A 23,099-nucleotide genomic window follows, 5' to 3' on the forward strand; every position below is an offset into this window, starting at 1 on the left:
GGTAGTGAGGAATTGAAACCAAGGCTTCATGCTTGCTAGGCAAGCCACATCCCCAGTCTCCATAAGTCATTTTCTTAGGGCTGTATTATGGACCCCCAATTTTTCTCTATTGAGTTATCCTCTTCTTTTAGAGGCCTTTCTTAAGTTCTTGTTATGTGGCCCTGTCCAAATGATAAAGTTTGCTCTTCTAAAGTAGATTTGCTGCTCAAAGTTATTTTTATTATAATTAATAGAGAGGTTACAGTTATATTTACCAGATAGAAGATGCATTAATTCTCACACATTGATACTCCTTGTCATGTTTTTGTCCCCATATCCCTCTCAAAATGATTTTTTTTTTGCCAGTCTCCGGGCTTGAACTCAGGGCCTGGGCACTATCCTTGGGAACTTTTTGCTCAAGGCTACTCCTCTGCCACTTCAGCCACAGCACCACTTCTGGCTTTTTCCCAGTATGTGTTAGAGAGGAATTGAACCCAGGGCTTTGTGCATGCTAGGTGAGCACTCTACGACTAAGCTACTCCCAGCCCTCCATGAGACTCATCTCCAATAAACTTTAAAAACAAATCTGAAAGTGGAGCTGTATCAGCCTTGAGCAAAAAAAAAAAAAAAAAAAAAAAGGCTCAGGGACATTGTCTAGACCCCGAGTTCAAGCCCTAGGACCAGAGCGCGCGCGCGCGCGCACACACACACACACACACACACACACACACACGAATAGAGAGGGGGTCCAGGTCCAGACACAGGGAGATTAGGTGAGTGCCAGACAGGATCCCCTAGGAGGGATCTACAAGAGCAAATCTCTTAATGCAAAAGTTGGTGGTGGTTTACACTGTGTGTGTGTGTGTGTGTGTGTGTGTGTGTGTGTGTGTGTGTGTATAGCATGAAAGAGGAGTGGGGATGGTGCTGCTCACCCTTCTAAGTCCATTTGGAGTCACGTGCATTTCAGTTGGGAGTAAGAAGCCACACTGTGAACGCAAGAAATGATCTGAGCTTCTAGGGTTTATTTGCTACTAGAAAAGCGATGGGTTCTGCCGGAGGAAAGTCTTGTCCATCCTCTTCTTTAAAGCCTTCTGGGCACTATGTCCTGAAGCCACGTTCTAGGAGGGAGGTACAGAACCCAGCCCTGCGCAGGCAAAGGCAGAGGGCATAACCAGAATACCCCGTCCTTTCCTTTTGCTCCTAAATAGCTCCTAAACTGCTTCGTCTCAGCATCATCAGTCAGGAATGGATGCAACCATTTGTTCTTTAAAAAATCTACAGTGGGGGCCGGGACTTTGGCCTAGTGGTAGAGTGCTTGCCTCACATGCACGAATATCAGGGTTCGATTCCTCGGTCCCACATACATAGAAAAAAGCTGGAAGTGGTGCTGAGGCTCAAGTGGTAGAGCTCTAGCCATGAGAAAGTCCAAGGACAGTGTTCAGGCCCTGAGCCCAAGCCCAAGACTGGCAAAAAAAAAAAAAAAAAAAAAAAACCAGTCTACATTGAAGGAATCCATAATGAGCACATAGTGGAACAGTTCATTTAGGTTCTTGCTCGCATTCACTAACATACCTCTTGGCTCTCAGAGTTGCCATCACATCTTGGGAAGACAGATAAAGCTGAGTCAGACCTGCTTTTGTCTTTCAGCCACCTGCCTCCCTCTCTGAAACAAGATGACCTCCTCCCTGACAGGGGTACTGAGCATAGTTCACACAAAAGCCACATGGATGTTTAGAGGCTGACATGGGAGAGGATGCTGCGAAGGGAGCCTGGAGCCACCTACTTTGCAGTTGGAAAACCAGAACCCTGTCCCTGGTCTTTTTGGCTCAAGGCTGGTATTATCTTGAAACACAATTGTGCTTCTGGCTCTTTTGGTGCTTAATTGGAGATAGGTTACATGGGATTTCCCGCCTAGGCTGGCTTTGAACTAACAGTCCTCAGATCTCAGCCTCCTGAATAGCTAGAATTACAGGCAGGAGCCAATGGTACCCGGCCTCTACCTCTATCTTAAGGCAAGGGTGGAGTAGAAAAGGAGGCCAGGAGTGGTGAGCCAGTTCCCCAGCCAAGAACACAGCTTCATATTTTCAAGCACAATCAAGGTCCCATGAGGAACACACCCAGCCTGACACAAGTCTGCTCTTTGAAGTGGGGGCCCCAAACCAGTGGAGTGTCCCCAGGGCACAGTGCAGGCAAGCCCTAGGCAGGAATGGTAGAGTGTCCTCTTGACCTTTGATCCTGGTGGCTACAAAATCAGGCATGGGTGAGATGGACACTCCATGAGTATAAACTCATGTTTGTGTATATTTGTATAGATGTCTTCAAGTGTATGTATGGATATCTATGAATATGTGTATGTACATTGGAGAAGCACTTTGTGTATGATTGGAAATGAAACTCCATGATCACCCCTAGCAGGCTCCTGCCTCTGTGTGTGTGTGTGCACACACACACACATATGTGTATGTGTGCATGCACATGTGTTGGGCGTTACTGAGCCTAGATTTGCTTCTGATCTACCTCTCCAGGCCTATTTAGTTAGTGCTGGTTACTTTTTAGAGTCTTACTTCTGGTTCAGACATGCAACTGGACTATATACCCTGCCTATTTTAGGTTCCCTATCATAGCTGGGATAACAAGTGTGTGCCATATGCCCAGCTCTTTGTTGTGCAGGGGTCTTGGAAAAACTTTCTGCCTGTGCTGACCTTTTTAACCATAACCCTCTCAACATCAACCTCCCAAGTAGGTAGGATTACAGGCAAGAGCCACCAACACTAGGCTCTGCTACTTCTTTTTATAGCCCACAGGCTAAGACTAGAGTTCCAAAATACTAAGCCTACTCCCTGGGGCCAGGGTCAGTAGACTGGCATCTGGCCTAGCAGCCTGCATTTAGAATGCAAATAATGCTGGGAAACAAACTGAAGTCCTCTCAGGTTACCAGAGTGTATACGAAGAGCCCTCTGATCTGTGCCAAATAGAATTCAGCCTATACCAAGATCGAGTGTGCAGATATTGACTCCTGTGCCGTTCACCCTTTTTGAGCTTCCATCTGCAGCTACTGAGCCTTTGATTGGATTCTATTCTGTGCCATACCCACTACAGGCTGTGTGTGTGTGTGTGTGTGTGTGTGTGTGTGTGTGTGTGTGTGTGTGTGTGTGTGTGTATGTGCCAGTCCCAGGGCTTGAGCTTTTATTCTCAAGGCTAGTGCCCTACCACTTCTAGCTTCTTATTCTTATTCTTATTGTGTTTAATTGGAGGTAAGAGTCTCACAATCTTTCCTGCCCAGGCTAGCTTTGCACTGCAATCCTTAGCTCTCAGCTTCCTGAGCAGCTAAGATTACAGGCACAAGTCATGGGCACCCAGTGCCACTTATTTTTTTAAAATAAATCTTTGTGTTGCTTGAGTTGTCCCCAAATTCCTGGATTTAGTTACTGCTTGTAATCCTGGCTACTCTGAAGGTAAACTACAAAAACACACAATAGTCAGCTACTTGCTGTTTTCTGAACAAATAAATGAATATCCATCAAACTGACCATTGACCAAAACAAACAAACAAAAAACTACCTAAGAGGTAAATAGAAGCTTGACAACATAAAAGATCTGGATTTCAGGCTGGGAGTTTGGTCTAGTGGTAGAGTGCTTGCCTAGCATGCACGAAGACCCAGGTTCGATTCCTCAGTAACACATACATAGAAAAAAAAAAAAGCTACAAGTGTTGCTATGGCTCAAGTGGGTAGAACTCTAGTCTTGAGAAAGCCCAAGGACAGTGCTCAAACTTTGAGTTCAAACCCCAAGACTTGCAAAAACAAATCTGGATTTCAGAAATTCCTAAAGAAAGCATTCCAGGCTGAAGAAAATAACAGAGGTTTAGTGTTTGTTGAAGAGTCCAGTGAGGCATTTGACTTTAGCACAAGATGCCTGGAGGAGGAGAGAAGATGGCACTGCAGAGAACTGGGTTGAGATCATGGGAGAACCTGAATGCTGTTCACAGTGTGGAGCTTTGCCAGCTGGTTTTAGAGAAAATGGTGGATGTGAAAGAAGAGCTCCTGCGTTAGGGATTATTTGATCAGCAAGGAGTTTAAGAGAGGGAAGAGGTTTAAGCAGGAAGTGTCTGTGACAAGTGAGGAAAGAGGCCACTTTGGGGACACCACTCTAAGGAACACAATGTCACCTTGCCTTCTCTCAGAAGTTTCTGGTTATTACTGGGGGGAGGGGGGAGATTCCTCTCTAATTGCTAAGGCTGAGTCTTCACTTGACTTCAAATTAGGCCAGGACAGGTATTTTGTTATTGTTTTCTTTGTTTTGTTTCCTCCACAATATGATCCTCTGCACTAGCTCCTGTTGGCCTGGCGGGCAGTTCTCAGAGTCTCACTCACCAGCTCTCCTCCATGGAGAGAAACTGGGCATTTTGAGAATATGTATTGTATGATCTCTGCAGGTGTCATTCAGGCTGTTGGGAAAGCTGGGGCCTGCATCACGGAATTGGCAGAATCTTGAGGGTGGAGAGTTCAGAAGACTCTCACAGTGTCCACTCTAAGAAAACTTGAGTATGCCAAGTATGACAGATGAAGAAACTGAGGCCTAGAAATGTAACATGACTTGCTTGAGAATATACAGCAAATTTAGAGCACAGTCAGGACTGGAAACCAGGTCTTCCTGAAGAGACTGAAGGAGTCTGGACTATATATCCTGATGCAAGTAGACTGGAGATGGGAATTTAACTCCTGGCTCTGCCATTGACTACGGTTAAGTACATTGGGAACTAGGCTCCCCCAGTGTGTTTCCTCAACTGTTAAATAAGAAAAATACTTGTTTTGGGGGGTTGTTGTGAAGATAAAAAAATCATAGCCCAATGCTTGACATACAAGTGTTGAATGTTGGCTAGTGGTCTGGTAGTGTCAATAATAGGTGCCCAATAAATTCTTTTAATGCATCAGTGAGTATGAATTCACACACCAACAGTGAGATTTCATAATCCTGTTTTTCCATGTGTAAATCAGTTCTAGAAAATCCCCGTCGTGTCTCTCCTGTCCACAGTTCTAGAAATCCCCGTCGTGTCTCTCCTGTCCACTTCCGGTAACACCGTGGAGTTAATAAGGTGTGCAAACATTCCAGGGCTGAGCTGCCTCTAGGTGAATGTTTGCTTGGCTCAAAGCAATTCCTTTCCAAGTCCTACTGCTTGCAAAATTTCCTGTCAACTTAATCTCCCACTTTTTCAGGAGATCCCTTAGAATTTAGGAAGGGGCACTTACCCTTCTCTCAAGTCTGCTGAGGGGGGGGGGAAGAAAAGGGAGGGCGGGGTTTGGGGAAAACCAGAAAATGTGTAGGAATAAGGAGGTGCGACAGAAGAGGGAGAGTCGGCCTAAGGGCAGTGTGGCGCGTGGAGGTGCACGACGAATGTGGATTAAAGAAAGGGTACGTATAGCTTGGGGGTCACGCAGAAGAAAGGATGTGGAGAGAATGGAAGAGGTGAGGGTGTTGGTACAAGTGCAGTGTAGGAAGAGGGGATCCTGTAGGACGGTTGGGTAGCCCTTATTGAGAGGTCTGGGGGTGACGGAGGGCAAGGAACCCAGGCTTCCAGCAATCACCTCCCCGAGGCTCCCCGCGCGACTCCGGGGCTGGAAGCAGCCGCCCGCGAGCCGTGGAGGGGCGGGGACAGGGAGATCCGCAGCCTGTGATTGGCCGCCGCTGTGCCGGCAGGTGACGCGCGGCGGGCGGGCCCCTTTGTGACGTCACAATCAGCTGTTTGAACGTTCCAATTTGTGCCGTGAGCCCCGCCGCAGCCGGCCGCACAGACTCGAGGCCCCGCGGGTGAGTGCAGCTGCTCCCGGGGTCCGTTCGCTTCGCCGCTGCCAGCCACCCGCCACGATGCGGGCGAGCCGGTGAGCAGCCGGCCACCCCGGACGCCCGGACGCACAACTACCTCACGCATCCCCGCCCGCCGCGGCGCTCCAGCCCCTAGGTGAGTCCTGACTACAGTGGGTCAGAAGGGCTCCCCGAGCCCCGGGACACGCCCTGCACCCCTCGCCGGCTCTCTGGCCTTTGTTTGTCTCCGCCGGCGGCCGCTGGGGCTGCTTTCGCGGCTTGCGATTGGTTGCTGCACGCCGGTAGGTCTGTGACGTTACCGTATTTGCATATGACATTGAGACGTCACCAAGGCCAGCACCGCCCCCTCCCCCCCCTCCGGGCTTGGGTTGCTTGTCCTCCGGTGACCCGGTGGGCGCTGTGTCGGGCTGGGCCAAGGGTGAGAGACGCAGAAAAGGCAAGCAGGGCCAGAGGCACTCGGCTGTTTCCCGGGTAATCGTGGGGCTGGGGGTTAAGCCTCTGACCTCCTACTTTCTCCTTGCGACCTAAGAGAGGGTCCCACGGTACAGTTGGGTCTAGGTGGGTGTGGGAGTGGGGGCAGGGGATTTCGTCAGGGGATGAAGACAGCCTGGAGATCCAAGTCCTTTGGACCGTGCCAGATGGTAGTGGAATCCCCTCTCCCGCTTAAGACTCCGCCCCAGAAGGACTAACATAATAATCTAATCCGGGACTTGTGTGCAGTGCCTCAGTTGATGTCACTCAGCTTCCAAACGAGATCTTTTCTCTTTTTCTTTTTTGGCAGCACTGGGGATTATCCCTAGAGTTTGGCGTTGTGTGTGTGTGTGTGTGTGTGTGTGTGTGTGTGTGTGTGTGAGAGAGAGAGAGAGAGAGAGAGAGAGAGAGAGAGAGAGAGAGAGAGAGAGAGAGAGAGAGAGAGAGAGAGAGAGAGAGAGAGACAGTTCATTTCATGGAAAGGGAAACTGAGGCCCAGCATTCATTAGTATTTCACTGGGGTCTCATAGCCAGTTAGAGTCATGCTCAGTAAGTGAGTGATGGATACATAGCCATGGACATATATATGATAGGAGATCAGGCAACACGTTACACATTACACATTCTTTTTTCACCGAGGGACTCTATTTTGGGCTCAGTACCTATCCTGATTTAGTAGGGCTCCTCTGCTCCTCAATCCCTGACCCTTTTCCAGGTCATCTCTGGAGATTGTGTTTCATTGGTGGCCCTTATTCCCTTTACCCTCACTATACTTTAGAGCCCAATAGAATTGTTCTCCAGCTGTTTTGACCAGAGAAAGGTGAGTCACTAGCTGTCTGCCTCTGGCTGTTTCCAGAGCTGATGTTAGTTAAGGGTAGAGAGTGAGGTGGGGTTCTCTCTATTGGCTCCTCTTTATTGCCCTAGCCTCCAAGTCTGTCATCTAGGAAGGGACTCAACCTTCCTTAATATTGGCAGTTGTAGAAGTTTAAGCTGTCCTACAGAGGGGTAGACTGGTTGGAGGAGAACTTCTGACCTTCCATAAGGATGGGCATAGAAGCTGTACCTGGAACTCTAGGCCCAAGCTGGGGTTTACTCAAGAATGGGCTAGATTAGAGGTGGCTTTGGATACAGATGTTGTAGTTATTAAAGGGAATAGTTCTTCTTGGAGCAGAGCTGGGAATCTGAGAAGCAGGAAGCTGACAGGCTGAGAAAGAAAATCCAAGAGGCATACCCTAGAGTGGTCAAGGGAGGGGACAAGCACTGGTTGGAGGGTGTGGTTGTCATTCTTGGCTATTACTGACTAGCTATTTGACCTCAGGGAGGGAGTATCTACTTTGAACCTCCCTTTCTTCCGTTGGTCTCTAACTGAAGAAGCTAAGTGCAGGCTCTGGTGCCCAGAGGGTAGTATGGGACGCCACATTTTATGGGGGTGGGCCTAGCAGAGGGGCTGTGGTTTATCAAGGACCTTGTCTCACTTCCCTGTCCTCTGGATCATTATATCCTTGGATGTTTTCTGTTGAGGCTTTCCTACCTGTATCTAATCTGGACTGGATGCACAAGGACTTGAGACTAGATCTGCCCCACTACTGCCTAGTTACATGTTTGGAACTGACTTGTGTTCTCTCAGATTGCAAAATCAGCTGGGGGCAGATTTATAGATACCACTTTGGCATCTTTCTTCCTCATCTTAGCCCAGGAAAGGATTGGCTAATGGCTTGGGTCCTGGACCAATCTTCAGTGTTTATCATTAGGGCAACTGGGGACCAGGCAGATCCTTTCTACCTAATCACCTCTCACTGACCTGCGGTCTTACTGGGGCCAGGCAATCTTCGTCCTGGCCAGGATACTGTCCTGGAGCAGGAACCTGGAAAAACAAAAGGTTAGGGGACGGAGGGACTGTGGGGAATAGGATCTTCATATCTCGTCTGACAGATAGGTATGAAGTTTGCCCCATCTCAGTTGTGAGATCCTAGCAGTTCTGTGGGGCTACTGCTAGTTAGCACTTTCCAAGCCACACAGGCTCCCACAGTGGTTTTCAGTCTCTGGGGTAAAAGACTAGGAAATCATGATGAAATCCAAAGTCTTTCATGTTCCCAGTCACCAAGTTCAGAATGCCTAATGTAGACACATAGCCAGCAAAAACACTGTACTACAGTGGTTGTGGATGCTGCCTCAGATAACACAGGTTCAAATCTCTCACCTTTGTCATTTTTTTTCCAGTCCTGGGGCTTGAACATAGAGCCTAGGCACTGTCCTGTCCTTAGCTTTTTTTGCTCAAGGCCAGCACCCTATCGCTAGAGCCACAGCACCACTTCTGGCTTTTTCCATGTATGTGGTACAGAGGAAATGAACCCAGGGCTTCATGCATACTAGGCAAGCGCTCTACCACTAAGCCACATTCCCAGCCCACCTTTGTCTTATTACCTATGTGACTTTGGGCAAATTATCTTCCTCCCTGAGCTTCCTCTGTTTTCTTCATCTGTAAAAGAGATAGAAGTTATTCCCACTTTCTATATTTATTGTGTGAGGTAATATATGTGAACTTGAGAATAAATATCCTCACATGGATATTTATATTTTTATGATGATAAGAAACAATCATAAGGGGAGGGGGCAGGAGTTTGGCCTAGTAGTAGAGTGCTTGCCAAGCATGCATGAAGACCCGGGTTCGATTCCTCAGTACCACATACATAGGAAAAACTGGAAGTGGTGCTACGACTGAAGTGGAAGAGCTCTCGTCTTGAGAAAGCTCAAGGACATTTGCTCAGGCTCTGAGTTCAAGCCCCAGTACTGGCAAAAAAAAAAAAATCACAAGGGGCCGGGAGTATGGGCTAGTGGTAGGACTTGCCTATCACGCAAGAAGCCCTGGGTTCGTTTCCTCTGTACCACATACACAGAAAAAGCAGAAGTGGTGCTGTGGTTGAAGTGTGGCAGAGCTCTAACCTTGAGCAAAAATGTGTCCAAGGACAGTGCCCAGGCCCTGAGTTCAAGCTCCAGGAGTGATTAAAAAAAAAAGAAAAAGAAAAAAGGAAACAATCACAATATGGACAATTCATTCCCCGCCTGGAGAATTTCTATTTTCAAAGTCCAATTTGAATGTTTCACCTTTTGGAGACTTTTCTGTGACTAGCCAGTCATATATCAAGCCTTCTAAATTCCTACAGAACCTTGTAATGATGTGTTTACTTGTTTATTGAGTGACCATTACACTCTCAGATACTGTTCTAAATAAGTCGTTGTTGTTGTCGTCTTCTTCTCTTTCTTCTTCTTCTTTTTTTTTTTTTTGTCAGTCCTGGGCCTTGAACTTAGAGCCTGAGCACTGTCCTTGGCCTTCTCAAGGCTAGAGCTCAGCATCCCTTCTGACTTTTTCTATGTATGTGGTACCAAGGAATTGAACCCTGGTCTTTGTGCATGCTAAGCAAGCATTCTACCACTAGGCCAAACTCCTGGCCCTAAGTTTTTGTTGTTGCTGTTTGCTAGTCTTGGGACTTGAACTCAGGGCCTAGACACCGTCCTTGAGCTGCTTTTGCTCAAGGCTAGCTCTCTACCACTTGATGCATAGCACCACTCTGGCTTTTTCTGTATATGTGGTACTGAGAAATGGAACCTGGAGTTTCATGCTTGCTAATGCAAGCACTCTGTCACTAAGCCATATTCCCAGCCCGTAGTTCATTTAATTCTTCTTCTTCTTCTTCTTTTTTTTTTTGTGCTAGTCTTAGGGCTTGAACTCAGAGTCTGGGAGCTGTCCCTCTCTCCCTCTTCCCCCCCCTCCTTTTTTTCCCCTTCCTTTTTCTTTCTCTTTTTTCTTTTCTTTCTTTCTCACCATCTGAGGCTTGAACTCAGGGTCTGTATATTTTCCCTGAGCCTCTTTGGGCTCAAAGTTAGTGCGCTACCACTTGAGCCGCATTACCACTTCTGACTTTTTTTAATTTATTAGAGATGAGTCTCACCAAGACTTTTCTGCAGGGGCTGGCTTTGAACCATGACCCTCAGAGCTCAGTCTTATGAGTAGCTAGGATTATGGAGGTGAGCTATGAATGCCTGGCTCATTGAATTCTTATTAGAACCCAGAGAAGGGTACTTATTATGAACACTACTATCATTTGACATGGAAAAAAAACCCCACACAGGTAAATAACTTCCTAAGTTCATACAGAAGAGCCTGGATCTATATGCAGAAAGACATCAAAAGCTTCCCCACACATCCCTGTTCTTTTCACTGCTGGGGGTTGCTGGGGGTGAACCAGTCATCCATGTGCTTTGCTAGGATTCCCAGGATTTTACACTACCCTCGGGCACCCCCTGGAGGCCGCTTGCCCCGCGACCATGTTCCAGCGCCTCACCAGCCTCTTCTTCAGTACTCCTTCGCCTCCTGAAGACTTGGACTGCCCTGGCGCCTTCGTCTCTGAGGAGGATGAAGTGGACGGCTGGCTCATCATTGACCTGCCGGGTGAGCCCTGAGGCCAGGGGCCGCAGCATTCTGACTCCCAGGCCTGTGAAGTGCTCCAAAGGGCACACGGCCATGGAAGGAAAGATTGCTACTTGGGGGTTGGAGTTCTCCAAGTCAATTGGGCAAGCTGAGGTCGAAGCCTCCGGTGACCCTGGGAGTGGGGTACTGTCACCTTCCCCTGCAAGGCTGGACTCCTGTGTACTGGCAGCACATGGTTGGGGCCCACCCCTGGGATCCCTTAGGACATCTGGGAAAGACTCCTGTGGGTGCTACCTGGGCACGACGGCGGGCAGGGCTGTGGGTCTGACTAACGATGCCCTTTCTCTTCCTGTCCCGTGTCCGGTATGTGTGTGTCCTCCCCCGCTCCCCCTCTTCCTCATGGCTCCCCCGCCCTGCACCCCATAGACAGCTACGCTGCTTCCCCCAGCCCCGGGGCCGCCCCCCTCCCCGCCGGCCGCCCCCCTCCCGCGCCCTCCTTGATGGACGAGAGCTGGTTTGTTACCCCTCCCGCCTGTTTTACTGCAGAGGGTCCCGGCCTCGGGCCCGCCCGCCTCCAGAGCAGCCCCCTGGAGGACCTCCTCATTGAGCACCCCAGCATGTCTGTTTACGTCACCGGCAGCACCATAGTGCTGGAGCCCGGGCCTCCTTCCCCGCACCCTGAGGCTGCCCTGCCCGAGGGCGAGCTCAGTGAGGGGTGAGTGGGAAGGAGAGGCGAGGGTGTGGGCAGGGTGTCTGAGGCCTGTTGGGAAAAATGCCTGGGAGAAGGCAAAGGGGGAGACAGATAGGGCCGGGGGCGGGGCTGTAGTGGCGTGGGCGTGGCCTCGAGGCAGGGGCGGGGCTTGGGGCCAGCCTGAGAGATCAGGCCTCAGGGCCTACAGGTTGGAGCTGCCTAAGCCTCCCCTCCCCTCCACTTCGTGGTCCACTTTACCTGTCCCAGGGACTAGAACCGAGGAGGCATTTCCAGTTTGTCTCGCGAGAAGGGTTGTACCCTTCAGTTGGATGTCAGGTGCCCCCTTGACCAGGAGAGAGAGTAGGAGATGCCAGCGCCCCATCCGCCTTCTCGACCCGACAGAGCTCCCGTCTATCCTTGCAGGGAGGTGGTGCCCGCCCGCCGCGAGCCTCGGGTCCTGCACCACGCGGCCGCGGCGGCTCCTCTGCCAGCGCGAGCTGTGCTGCTGGAGAAGGCCGGCCAGACGCGGCGGCTGCAGCGGGCCCGGCAGCGGGCAGAGCGCCAGGCGCTGAGCGCCAAGGTGGTGCAACGGCAGAACCGCGCCCGGGAGAGCCGCCCTCGCCGGCCTAAGCACCAGGGCAGCTTCATCTACCAGCCGTGCCAGCGCCAGTTCAACTACTGAGTGCCCCCACTGCGCCACGAATCCCTCGCAGTCTCCGCATCCTCTCGGTTCCCTCCGCAGCAGCCAGTGTGCTGCTCGAGGGACTGCTGGGGTGGACACCACACCTCCTTAAGTGTGTCAGGTGGGGTGGTGACCCTTCCTTCCTCAATTCCCTTGATTTTTCCCTTCTGAGATTTTTCTAATCCACCTCTGACTCCCCCCACTCCCAATCCCCCTTATCCTTCCCAAACTCAGCATCCAATCCTGCCTCCTCACCCTCTCCCCTGATACTTTCCTGACTCCCATCCTGTCTCTTTACCCTCTTTACCTTTGCCTTTTGGCTACCCTTCCCCCATCGCACCCCCACACTTTTCAGGAGCCTCTTTTGCCCTGATCTGGCTCAGACCCCATCTTCAACACTTACCTTACAGGATTCACTCTTTCCTATGTTTGGCATTACATTCACTCCTGTTCCCCTATTCATTCCTAGCAATCCCCTCAGAAATGGATGAGGAGAGGGGACTCTGAGCTTCACCCTGGTCAAGGACAACCTGCCATGCCTGGGCCATTCAGTCAAGGGTCAGGCTCAGGGTTTTGCTTCTAGTCTCCTCCCAGTTCTGAGGGCTGGGCTTCCAAGAGCTGCTTAGGCCTAGAAAGGTAAAGTATGTAGAAGAAGACAGTGAAATGTGAGTTTAGAGGGAGAAGGTGGAGCGGGGAACTGAGGGAAAGAGCAAGCCTATTGGAGATGCAGACATGACAGAGTGGTTAAGGAGCTGTAAGGGAGCAGGGCACAATGGAAGCTGGCACCATGTATATTCAGAGAAGGCAAGCCCTGCTCTCAGGCCAGAGCCCGGAGTCAGCCCAGACTTCCCTTTTCGATGAACACTTCCCAATATCCCCTTCCTCAGGTCCGAGTCTGAAGGGCTTCCTCACCTTGTCATCCCACCTTTAGATGTCACCCCAGGAGTAGAGGCTGGGTAAGGGCCTGCTATCCTGGCCATTTATTTGTTCACATGCCTAAGGTGCTAGAATTAGCTTAGGGGAGATGCAGAGGGCTTCTGGTCAGAGAAAGGGCACATACCCCCAAGGAAGATCGCAGAATGATGCTCAGAAGGACAAGCTGTGGGGTGAAGCTCTTGCCTCTGGTCTTAATTTTAACTAGTATGGCTGGCTAACACACACTTCTGGTAGGAGGCCAGAGCCCCACCCTCAGTCCCCAGAATTTCCCTGTCTAGGCTCAGGGCCTTCAGGGACCCTCTTTTTTTTCCTACAGGGATCTTCCTTTTCCAGGTTGCTGGGGGAGAATTGGTGCCCTATTATGGTCCCCTCCCCTCCCCTCCAGGTATCCAGAGAAAGGATCTGAACCCCTGGATGAGGCAAATGGGACAGGGGTAATCAGCTTTCCTACTTGTGCTGGGGCTGGATTTTGGACTTCGACACCAGCAACAGCCTCTTGAAATGCCCCGAGTTGTTTCTCATTCTCTTTCTAGTTGTCTTTTTCTAGTGTGTGCTCTTCTTTGAAAATTTTAAGATTTCCTATTATATACTAACATAGGTCTTTCCCTTCACCCCAATTCCAGGTTTTGAGTCTCCAACCCCAAACTTGGGGTTAGAGAAAACACTGCATTCCTGAGGGCAAAAGCAGCTGTCCTCCCTGTCTCTATACCCCTAGGCCTCATGCGGCATGTGGGGGAAGGAGAAAGGAGGAATCCCCATGGATGCTGGGGTAGGGACTGAAGCCCTCTTGTGGTCTTCTATCCCAAAGAAAAAGCCGAAATCATACTCTAGAGCAGATCAAAGCCCCCATACTAGCTACTAGGGTTTGATCAGATGACCTTCTTTCTCTCAAGTTCTTCAGTTACAACGTAGTATTTTTATTCTTCAAGTTACCCTTATGTCACGTCCCAGCCAGCTTAGGATCTTCAGCACTTGCAAGAGCTAGAATTCCCTCTAGCCCTTCTTGCCTACTTTTCACTGCCAGCTGGAGCCTAGGGTCAGTCTTGAGCAGTGCCCATGATCTTGCTTGGAGAGAGAAGAGTCTGAGTGATGGGGCATTTGACTCAATCTCAGAAGGCCTTGCCTCTTACCTGTATTTCTGGAGACTCCTGTAGTTCTAGAACTCTTCAATCTCTTTACCTGGCTGGTTGCAAAGCTCATTTTTTTTGTACTTTCCTATACATTCTGTACCATTGGAGTGTGGCAATATTTTAATTATGTAGAGATTTCTAAGAACCAACACTACTCAGTCTCCTGTTAGTCTGACTCCTGAAGCATCAGACCTTGTCATACTGTATTGACTGTGTATGTGCCTTTCACCTTGAGCATGCTTCAGGACTTTTTTTTGTAAACCACAGAACTTGAATACACAAGGGAACCAGAATTCACAAAGTCCTATGCAACCTTAGACAGGAGGGGGTGAGAGAGTCTGTCTTGACTGATTTCAGAGATCCTTGAGAAATTTATACCAGTTTGTATTAATGTCAGTACTACCAGCACTTTGCCAAAACTAAGGATGTCAGAGGGACCTGTTGCTAGAGTGAGTCCCAGTCACATCAAAGGGTGACTTCCAGCTTTCCCCAATAAGTCTAAGTGGTTCTCTTGAGCTGGATGTCACTTTCTAACCTTTGTCAGTCTGGCCCCAGCAGGCACCATGTGTGTATGAGTGCAGTTTGGTGCTGTTTTGGAGTCTGCCTGCTGCCCAGTCCCCCACCTGAAACCTTCCAATCAACTTGCTATGACCCCTAGTCTTAGGTGCAATGAGAACCCCACCTGGGCTCTTGGATGCCTCCCAGGATTCATAGCTTTATGTGAGGGGACTGAATGCAGACAAACCATAGCCTGCTTCTAATAACTTCCTCCCTACCCTGCCACCTAGTTCCAAATGGAACCAAGTTGCGTGCATCTCTGTTGGGTGTTTTGTGTTGAGACTGGCTGAAATGAAGAGACTTTGGTTGACCATGTTGTGATGTATCGACAGATATAAGGACACAACCACCTCAACCTGGTCATGTGGCATGCCTGTGTATGTGTGTAACAGGATTCTGATTGTTAGATTGCAATGCTATTATTCCTCTATGGGAGAAAAAATTAATATAAAGAAAAACAAATAAAAATCTATTTAAAGCATATTAAGTATTCTTCCTAAGTGGAGCTAAAATATGAGAAGTACTGTGTAATCTCAAGCATAAGGTATTATGATGTTGGGTTTGGCTCTGGTGTATGGGTGTGTCACAGGAGGGAAAGAAGGTAAATAAGATCAGAGAATAGAGTCAAAATGGGGCCTGACTCATAATAGCTATTTTTAGAGGATCCTTATAAGACATATATTAAGACAGCTGAAATAGAGATGGGAATAAGTACTGCCATCATTGACTCATTCTTTTGGTCTCGGGCACTGGGTTAGGTGGCAAGGGTGAGGAGCTACTGGAGAGGAGGTTAAGTATAAATCTAGCTCTAGGAAATACAGCAGAAGGCTAGAGCGGGACTGCCTCAAGCCCTGAAATTCTTTGAAAGCTGGAAGTAGGGTAGGGGTAGAAGCATCTGATCTTAAGAGATGACACTGATTTTGAAGAATTGAACTAGCAAAGAGAGACCTGGATAGGTCAATAACCCACTTCTGGGCCTCAAACAGATAAGAAATAGGGGAGTTGCAGATGGGGGAGTCACAGAGTAGGATATTATGAACATCTCTGAAGATTTGGGAGCTGCACATCTAGCCATAGAATTAGACTGAAGATGGAAACCTGACACAAACTGGGCTAAAACTCCGGGTCGCACACTCTTACTCAGCTGTTTTGCTCACACTGGCGCTCTACCACTTGAACTACATACACCTCCAGGGCCTTTTTGCTGATTAATTGAACATAATCTCACAGATCTTTCTGGGCTGGCTCTTAACTACACACTCAGATTTCAGCCTCCTGAGTTAGGATTCTGTGAGCTACCCATTCCTAGTTTAAAATGGATTACATTTCTGTTTTGTTTTGTTTTTTGGACAGTCCTGGGGCTTGAATTTAGGTGCTGTCTCTTTTGCTTAAGGCTACCAGTCTACCACTTGATTTCAGATGCAGTGTGTTTTGAGTCATTTATGGTCCAAAGGAAGAGTTTACTCTCCCAGTAAACCCCTACCAATAATATACCTTTATGTTCTATAACAATGACATTTATTTAACACATTTAGTATTTCACATTGTACAAACCCCTTAGATTCTCTTTATTCACTGGTCCATTTCTACAACAAATACATCCAAAACACTATATAATAAAATTATTTACAACATTTTCAAATGACAAGATTGTTTTTGCCCTGCTACTGCTATTCACACAGTACTTCCCACAGACATCATTAGAAGATCTAAAAACGCTCACCCTGTACTCTCGGCTGCTGAGGAAATGTAAAAACTATGAACATTTATGATGGCATTAGCTCCTCTCAATACATGGCGACATTTTAGAAACTTTGAATTTCATCTTGTAACACCAAAAGGGCCAAACAACCCTGCTTCCCCCATTGCACTTTAAAAAACAGGTGGCAGGGACTAGGAAAAGGGTCACATTATTAAAATGACTAACTGTACAGAAATAGATTTTAAAAAGTCACAGCTCAAAATTACTCTTTGTAAAATTCACACACATATACAAGTATCAAGTCACTGTCCAGCTCATTTACTTGGATTTTCTTCGCTTCGATTGCACCGCACTGGTTATATCTGTAGGGAAAAGGAAGGACACATTCAACTGAGGCAATTTGCTACACAGTCCATGAGGCCTGGACTGATGTGATTCGGGTGAACAGGCGGTGGGAAATCACATATCTGTCTAGAACAAGTGGCAGGGTAAGAGAGAGCCTCCCCACTTTTTGGTGGTACTAGAGTTTGAACTCATGGCCTCATGCTTGTTACCATGATGGTCTATCACCTGAACTATGTCCCCAGCCCTGCTTTTTGCTGGTTATTCTGAGATGGAGTCTCAAGATTTTTCTGCCTGGCTTTGAGTTGCAGTGCTCTAGATCTCAGCTTCCTAAGTAGCGACGAGGATTATTGGTTGGATCCATAGGACCCCCAGTATCCCCCCTTAAATTGGGCAATTAATCTGACAATTTTCATTAATTCCTTTCAATGAAGCATGGATAGGCTGGCAATGCTATTTGGAAAGAAAATGAGTGATGCTGCAGTGAACAAATTGTGTCAGAAAACTAGCCTTTGGGGATTGGGAGTTGAGCTAGTGGTAGAGTTCTTGCTTAGCATGCACAAAGACTTGGGTTCGATTCTTCGGTACCACATACAAGGAAAGCCAGAAGTGGTGGCTCAGTGGTAGGGTTCTAGCCTTGAGAAAACCGAAGGACATTGCTCAGGCCCTGAGTTCAAGCCCCAGGATTGGCAGAAAAAAAAATTACCTACCCTTTTAGCTGAGTGCTGTGGCTCACACCTGTAATCTTAGCTACTCAGGAGGCTGAAATCTGAGGATCACTATTTAAAGCCAGCGCAGGCACTAAAAGTCACTAAAGTCCCTGAGACTTTTATCTTCAACTACCAGAAAACGAAGTGGCCCTGTGTAGCCTTGAACTGAAGAGCTCAGGGACAGCACCCAGGCCCAGAGTCTAAGCCCCACTACCTACAAAAACAAAAAGAAAACTAGCCTTTGGTTCCTTTTTGGGAGCTAAGTCATTGTTTTATAGAAAGGAATTCTTAAGTCTCTAACATGACCACCAAACCCTGGTTACTAGGTATCTACTTTGTGAAAGATCATACAAACATGGAAGTAGTTCACAACAAGCGATGGTCAAGACTACATGGAAGAAATGGGAACTAAGTGATTTATACACAGTAACAGTGATATGAATGGGATGACTTTTCCTTTCTCTTAAATTCTTTGGAATCATCAGCCATGGTGACCCTCCTTCCCTTTTTGTCCCCCACCTCAACATGAGATGTATGAACGAAGGCTTTTAAAAAATCTCCCTGGGAGTGGGTTGAGGTGAAAGTGGCCAGGACTCCCCTATACACTGACTTGAGACCAGTTCAATAAAAGTGCACATCTTAAAAAACAAAAAAAGAGTACAGGCAAGCTGGCACTGGTGGCTGAAATCCTATTCACCTATAATCCTATTCAGGAGGCTGAAATCTGAAGATTAAGGGTCAAAGTCAGCCCAGGAAGAAATGTCTGTGTGACTCTTATCTCCAATAAACTTCTCAGAAAAAAAAAAGCTGGAAGTGGCACTGTAGCTTAAGTGTTAGAGCACTAGCCTTGCGCACATATATGCTCTAGGACAGTGCCCTGGCCCTGAGTTCAAGCCCCAGGACAAGCATTAAAAAAAAAAAAAAAAAAAAGAGGGCCAGCCAGGAGTTTGGTCTAGTGGTAGAGTGCTTGCCTAGCATGCACGAAGACTTGGGTTTGATTCCTCAGTACCACATATATAGGGGGAAAAAAGCCTGAAGAGGTGCTGTGGCTCAAGTGGTAGAGCTCTAGACTTGAGAAAGCCCAAGGACAGTCCTCAAGCCCTGAGTTCAAAGCCCCAGGACTGGCAAAAAAATAATGCAACAATAACAATAACAAAAGAGTGCAAGGAGCTGGGAGGCTGTACTGTACCCTAGCTGCTAAAGAAGCTGAGACCTGAGATCACGGTTTGAAGACTGGGCAGGAAAGTCTGTAAGACTTACCTTCAATTAACCATCCAAAATCTGGAAATAAAACTGGCTCAAGTGGTAGAGTTCTAGCCTTGAGCATAAAAAGCCCTAATTTCAAGTTCCAGGAATGGTACATACATATAAAATAAAGAGCTGGGAGTTTTGTCTAGTGGTAAGAGTGCTTGCCTAGCATGCATGAAAACCCAGGTTCAATTCCTCAGTACTATATACATAGAAAAAGTCAGAGTGGTGCTGTGGCTCAAGTGGTAGAGCTCTAACATTGAGAAAATCCAAGGACAATGTTCAGGCCCTGAGTTCAAGACCCAGGACTGGCAAAAAAAAAATAAAGAAAGAAAATAGAGTATAGAGATTAAATGTAATGATAAATGTCTGAAAACCTAGCACTTGGGAGGCGAAGGCAGGAGGATCAAGAACATAAGGCTAGTATGAATAACGTAACAAGGTCTGCCTTTTGTCTGTTTGTTTTGCCAGTCCTGGCTTGAACTCAGGGCCTGAGCACTGTTCTTGGGCTTTCTCAAGGCTAGAGCTCTACCACTTGAGCCTCAGCACCACTTCTAGCCTTTTCTATGTATGTGGTACCAAGGGCTTGAACCTGGGTCTTCATGCATGCTAGGCAAGTACTCTACCACTAGGCCAAGACTCTGGCTTTTAAAAAAAACAGAAGAAAAACAACAAAAAGAGAAAAAGAATAGATAGGAAAGAATCCTTTTCATAGAAAAAGAAAGATAGCTAAAACATATTCAGGATGTATTTGAAGTGGGTAATCACGAACTCAAACTGAGATCAAGCTGCCATGTTACTATGCTTTTCTTTTCTTTTCTTTTCTTTTTTTAGCAATATTCAGTCCCTTTCTGTACACACAAAGAAAACATGTAGTTAAGTGAACTGACAAATAACAACAAAAAAATAAATAAATAGCGAAGAATCGAGTGAACAGCCAAATTTAAGGAACAGAGACAAACATGAAGGACAAAGTCCTCTGCTGTGATCATGAAGACTCTGTTCTTCCACTTTACCTGTAAACAGCACCCATATTCTCATTGCTAACCTTTAGAGGAGCTGGAGGCTGAAGCAGGTCGAGAGGATCGTTTCCGATGTCCATTTTCCACATTTTCAGAAGCCGTGGTTGGCTCTTCAGTTCTGGAGTTTCTTCGGCTTGGGGTTTTGGATTTTTCAATTATCTCTTTTGGCTCACTGCTGAAAAAAGGAAACATAAAGTTTCTAAAGAGCCAAGGGAGGGGCCGGGAGTTTGGCCTAGTGGTTAAAGTGCTTGCCTAGCATGCATGAAGACCCGGGTTCAATTCCTCGGTACCACATACATAGAAAAAAGCCGGAAGTGGTGCTGAGGCTCAAGTGGTAGAGCTCTAGCCTTGAGAAAAAAGTCCAAGGACAGTGCTCAGGCCCTGAGCTCAAGCCCAGGACTGGCAAAAAAAAAAAAAAAAAAAAAAGAGCCAAGGGAATTTAGTCACATAAAAAAGTACTTTGAAGAGGCCAGAAGTTGGGCCTAGAAAACTGGAAGTGGTGCTGTAGCTCAAGAGGTAGCCTTGAGCTGAAGAGCTCAGGGACAGTGCCCAGGCCCAGAGTTCAAGCCTCAGGACAGACAAGAAACAAAACAAAACAAAACAACCCAACTGGTGCTGATGGCTCATGACTGTCATCCTAGCTACTCAGGAGGTTGAGATCTGAGAATCACAGTTCAAAGCCAGCCTGGGCAGGAAAGTCTATGAGGCTCTTATCTCCAATTAACCATACACACAATTAAACATACGCTCAAGTGGTAGAGCACTAGCCTTGAGCAAAAAAGCTCAGGGACAGTGCTTAGGTCTTAGAGAAACAGCACAGAGAAAAGAAAATGAAAAAGAAAAAAAAGCCAATGATACCTAAATTATAGGATATCCATGTTCAGCCATAAAACATAATGCTGTAGGGGAAATGTTATCAAAAAAATTTTTTGTATGTGTCAGTACTAGGGGTTTTAATTCAAGGTTTCTTACTTTTTCAGCTTTTTTTTTTTCATACCTCTTTTCTCTCTACCGCTTAAGTCATGTCTCCAGTTCTGGCTTTTAAAAATTAAATTAATAATAATAATAATAATAATAATTCTTTTTGCTGGTCCTAGAGCTTAAACTCAGGGTCTGGGCACTATCCTTGAGGTTTCTCAAGGCTAGCACTCTACTACTGAAGCCTCAGCACCACTTTAAGCTTTTTCTGTGTATGTGGTACCAAGGAATTGAACCCAGGGCTTTGTGCATGTTAGACAAGCACTCTACCACCAGGCCACACTGCTGGCCACTCTGGCTTTGTGTGTGTGTGTGTGTGTGACAGAGCTTGAACACTGCTGGCCACTCTGGCTTTGTGTGTGTGTGTGTGTGTGTGTGTGTGTGTGTGTGAGAGAGAGAGAGACAGAGACAGAGCTTGAACTTGGCCTGGGTGCTGTCCCTAAGCTCTTCAACTCAAGGCTACTGCCCTACCCCTGGGCCTGGGCATTGTCCCTGAGCTCTTTAGCTCAAGGCCACCATCCTACCCTTGAGCCAAGCCCCACTTACTGTTTTCTAGAGGTTAATTGGAAAGAAGACACTCAGGTCCTTTTGTGTCTGGGCTGGCTTTGAACCTCGATCCTTAGATCTCAGTCTCTTGAGTAGCTAGGATTACAGGCATGAGTGACTGTGCCTGGCTCTGGCTTCCCCCCTCCTGATTAAAATGAGTTTCACAGACTTCCCTGGCCAGGTTGGTTGTGAACTTGGATCCTCAAGATCACAGGAATACAGGTGTGAGCCATCAGTGCCTGGCTTAGAAAATTATTTCGTAATTTAAACTGTTCATGATCCAGTACTGAGAAAAAGTTATTAATATTATGAATAGTATAATCTAATTTTCACTATAATATATATAGCTATATATGTAGTCACCAAATCAAAAAGAATGTCACATTTGCCACAGTATCTCTATCTGTACGAATCTTCTAGGAAGAATACTGGAATGTAATAAACTAAAATATATTCAGTAAATATTGCTGAAATGTAAGAGAATATATTTATTTCTTTTTTTGTGTGTGTGGGTCATGGGGCCTTTTATTTGGCCTGGATGCTGTCCCTGAGCTCTTCAGCTCAAGGCTACCACCCTATCCTTGAGCCAAGCCCACTTCCTTTTTCTAGAGGTTAAGAGTCTCAGGTCCTTTTGTGCCAGGGTTGGCTTTGAACCTTGATCCTCAGATCTCAGCCTCCTGAGTAGCTAGGATTGCAGGTGTGAGCCACCATGCCCAGCAAGAGAATATATTTCTTTGATAAACATTGCTTTGATAAACCTTGTATTATTGCTGGGTGCAGTGAGAGGCTAGATCACAGCAGAATTACAAGTCAGGGTATTAGCATCTCCTTTTAGGGGCTGGCTCTTTTGGCTGGGATCCTAGACAATGATAAAAGATTCTGAGGAAGAAAGATTCCTAATGAAGGACCTCTTTTTTTTTTCCCCTTGGCAAAACAAAGCCACATGTGTATTCTGTCAATGTTCATATAGCTCTGGAAACAGGTATCTACATAGAAATTTTAGTTTGACAATCTTATTTCAATACATAAATACTTGATATTTATTTGAGAAGCAAATGAATTCCAACATCAGATCAATTCAAATAAAACCAGATAAGGCAGACTGTTATTGTAGGATTAGCAATGACTTTGGAATAAGATGATCAGGGGTCAAATCTGAATGTATATTTAATAGCAAAAAAATTAATTCTATACATTAAACTTATTAGTTACTATGGTGAGAACTGAACATGTTATCTTATTCAATTTTCAGAACCACAGACAGGATAAACTCAGCCATCAAGTTTATGAAGAGAAACTGCTACTGAAACTCTGACTGAGAGGTTGGAATATGAACAGTAAAACAGATTGGTGTAAGAAAAGGATGAGAAGAGAGATGAGATGAGTACATGAAAAGGAGAGGAGAGGTTTAAAAACTAAGAAAGCTGATGCCCCTCAAAGAAGCCTATGCCATGGTTAAGTGAAATGATCATCTTACCTTTGTCCAGACACTATGGCCACATTTGCCTCAAGTTCTGTAGGGAAAAAAAAATACAAAGGACAAAATGAGACGAGGAAGCTACTGGTGTATATGCCCACAGGAGAAACTGGGTGCCTATGAAAATCCTGAGTACCTCATTTAGGCTAATAGGTCTGTATGCCCAGAAGGATTTTCACCCTAGAAGGTATGGAGATAAAACTGGCATTGGCCCAACTTGGTTTGTTGGGGACATATTTATCTGGTCTATTTTTCTCCTTACTTCACTCTGTGAAATGATCCTGTTTAGAACAACAGAACTAAACACACTACCTGGTTTATATTTTATCCACCTACAACTAGGTTAGTAAAATAAGCCTCTTTGTTTCATGTAGA

The 23,099-nt window shown here is 46.7% G+C and overlaps 2 protein-coding genes across 4 annotated transcripts in view; one reads left to right on the forward strand and one right to left on the reverse strand.

Annotated features, from left to right (window-relative positions):
• The first annotated feature begins 5,726 nt into the window (after positions 1-5,726).
• Positions 5,727-15,180, forward strand: Tp53inp2 (tumor protein p53 inducible nuclear protein 2). Of its 3 annotated transcripts, none has more exons than XM_090352205.1 (4): positions 5,727-5,938; positions 10,541-10,723; positions 11,129-11,417; positions 11,817-15,180. In XM_090352205.1, the coding sequence occupies exons 2-4, from the start codon at positions 10,600-10,602 to the stop codon at positions 12,073-12,075; spliced, it is 672 nt and encodes a 223-aa protein (XP_090208331.1). In that variant the 5' UTR covers positions 5,727-5,938; positions 10,541-10,599; the 3' UTR covers positions 12,076-15,180. The 3 variants fall into 3 exon arrangements, with proteins under 3 accessions (XP_090208331.1, XP_090208333.1, XP_090208332.1); XM_090352207.1 differs by having other exon boundaries at positions 11,249-11,417; XM_090352206.1 differs by lacking the exon at positions 5,727-5,938 and adding an exon at positions 6,190-6,273.
• A 1,049-nt stretch (positions 15,181-16,229) lies between these two features.
• The window catches only part of Ncoa6 (nuclear receptor coactivator 6), a 63,827-nt gene continuing 56,957 nt past the window's right edge, over positions 16,230-23,099 (reverse strand). Inside the window, exons 12-14 of the mRNA XM_090352208.1 lie at positions 22,725-22,761; positions 19,750-19,898; positions 16,230-16,763 (exon numbers count right to left, since the gene is read on the reverse strand). Of these exons, the coding sequence (XP_090208334.1) occupies positions 16,720-16,763; positions 19,750-19,898; positions 22,725-22,761 (230 nt within the window). The 3' untranslated portion in view covers positions 16,230-16,719. The remainder of the gene's footprint in view (positions 16,764-19,749; positions 19,899-22,724; positions 22,762-23,099) is intronic.

The sequence above is a fragment of the Megascapheus bottae genome, chromosome 18 (assembly GCF_031878675.1).
Source record: "Megascapheus bottae isolate mThoBot1 chromosome 18, mThoBot2.hap1, whole genome shotgun sequence".
Classification (NCBI taxonomy): Eukaryota; Metazoa; Chordata; class Mammalia; order Rodentia; family Geomyidae; genus Megascapheus; species Megascapheus bottae.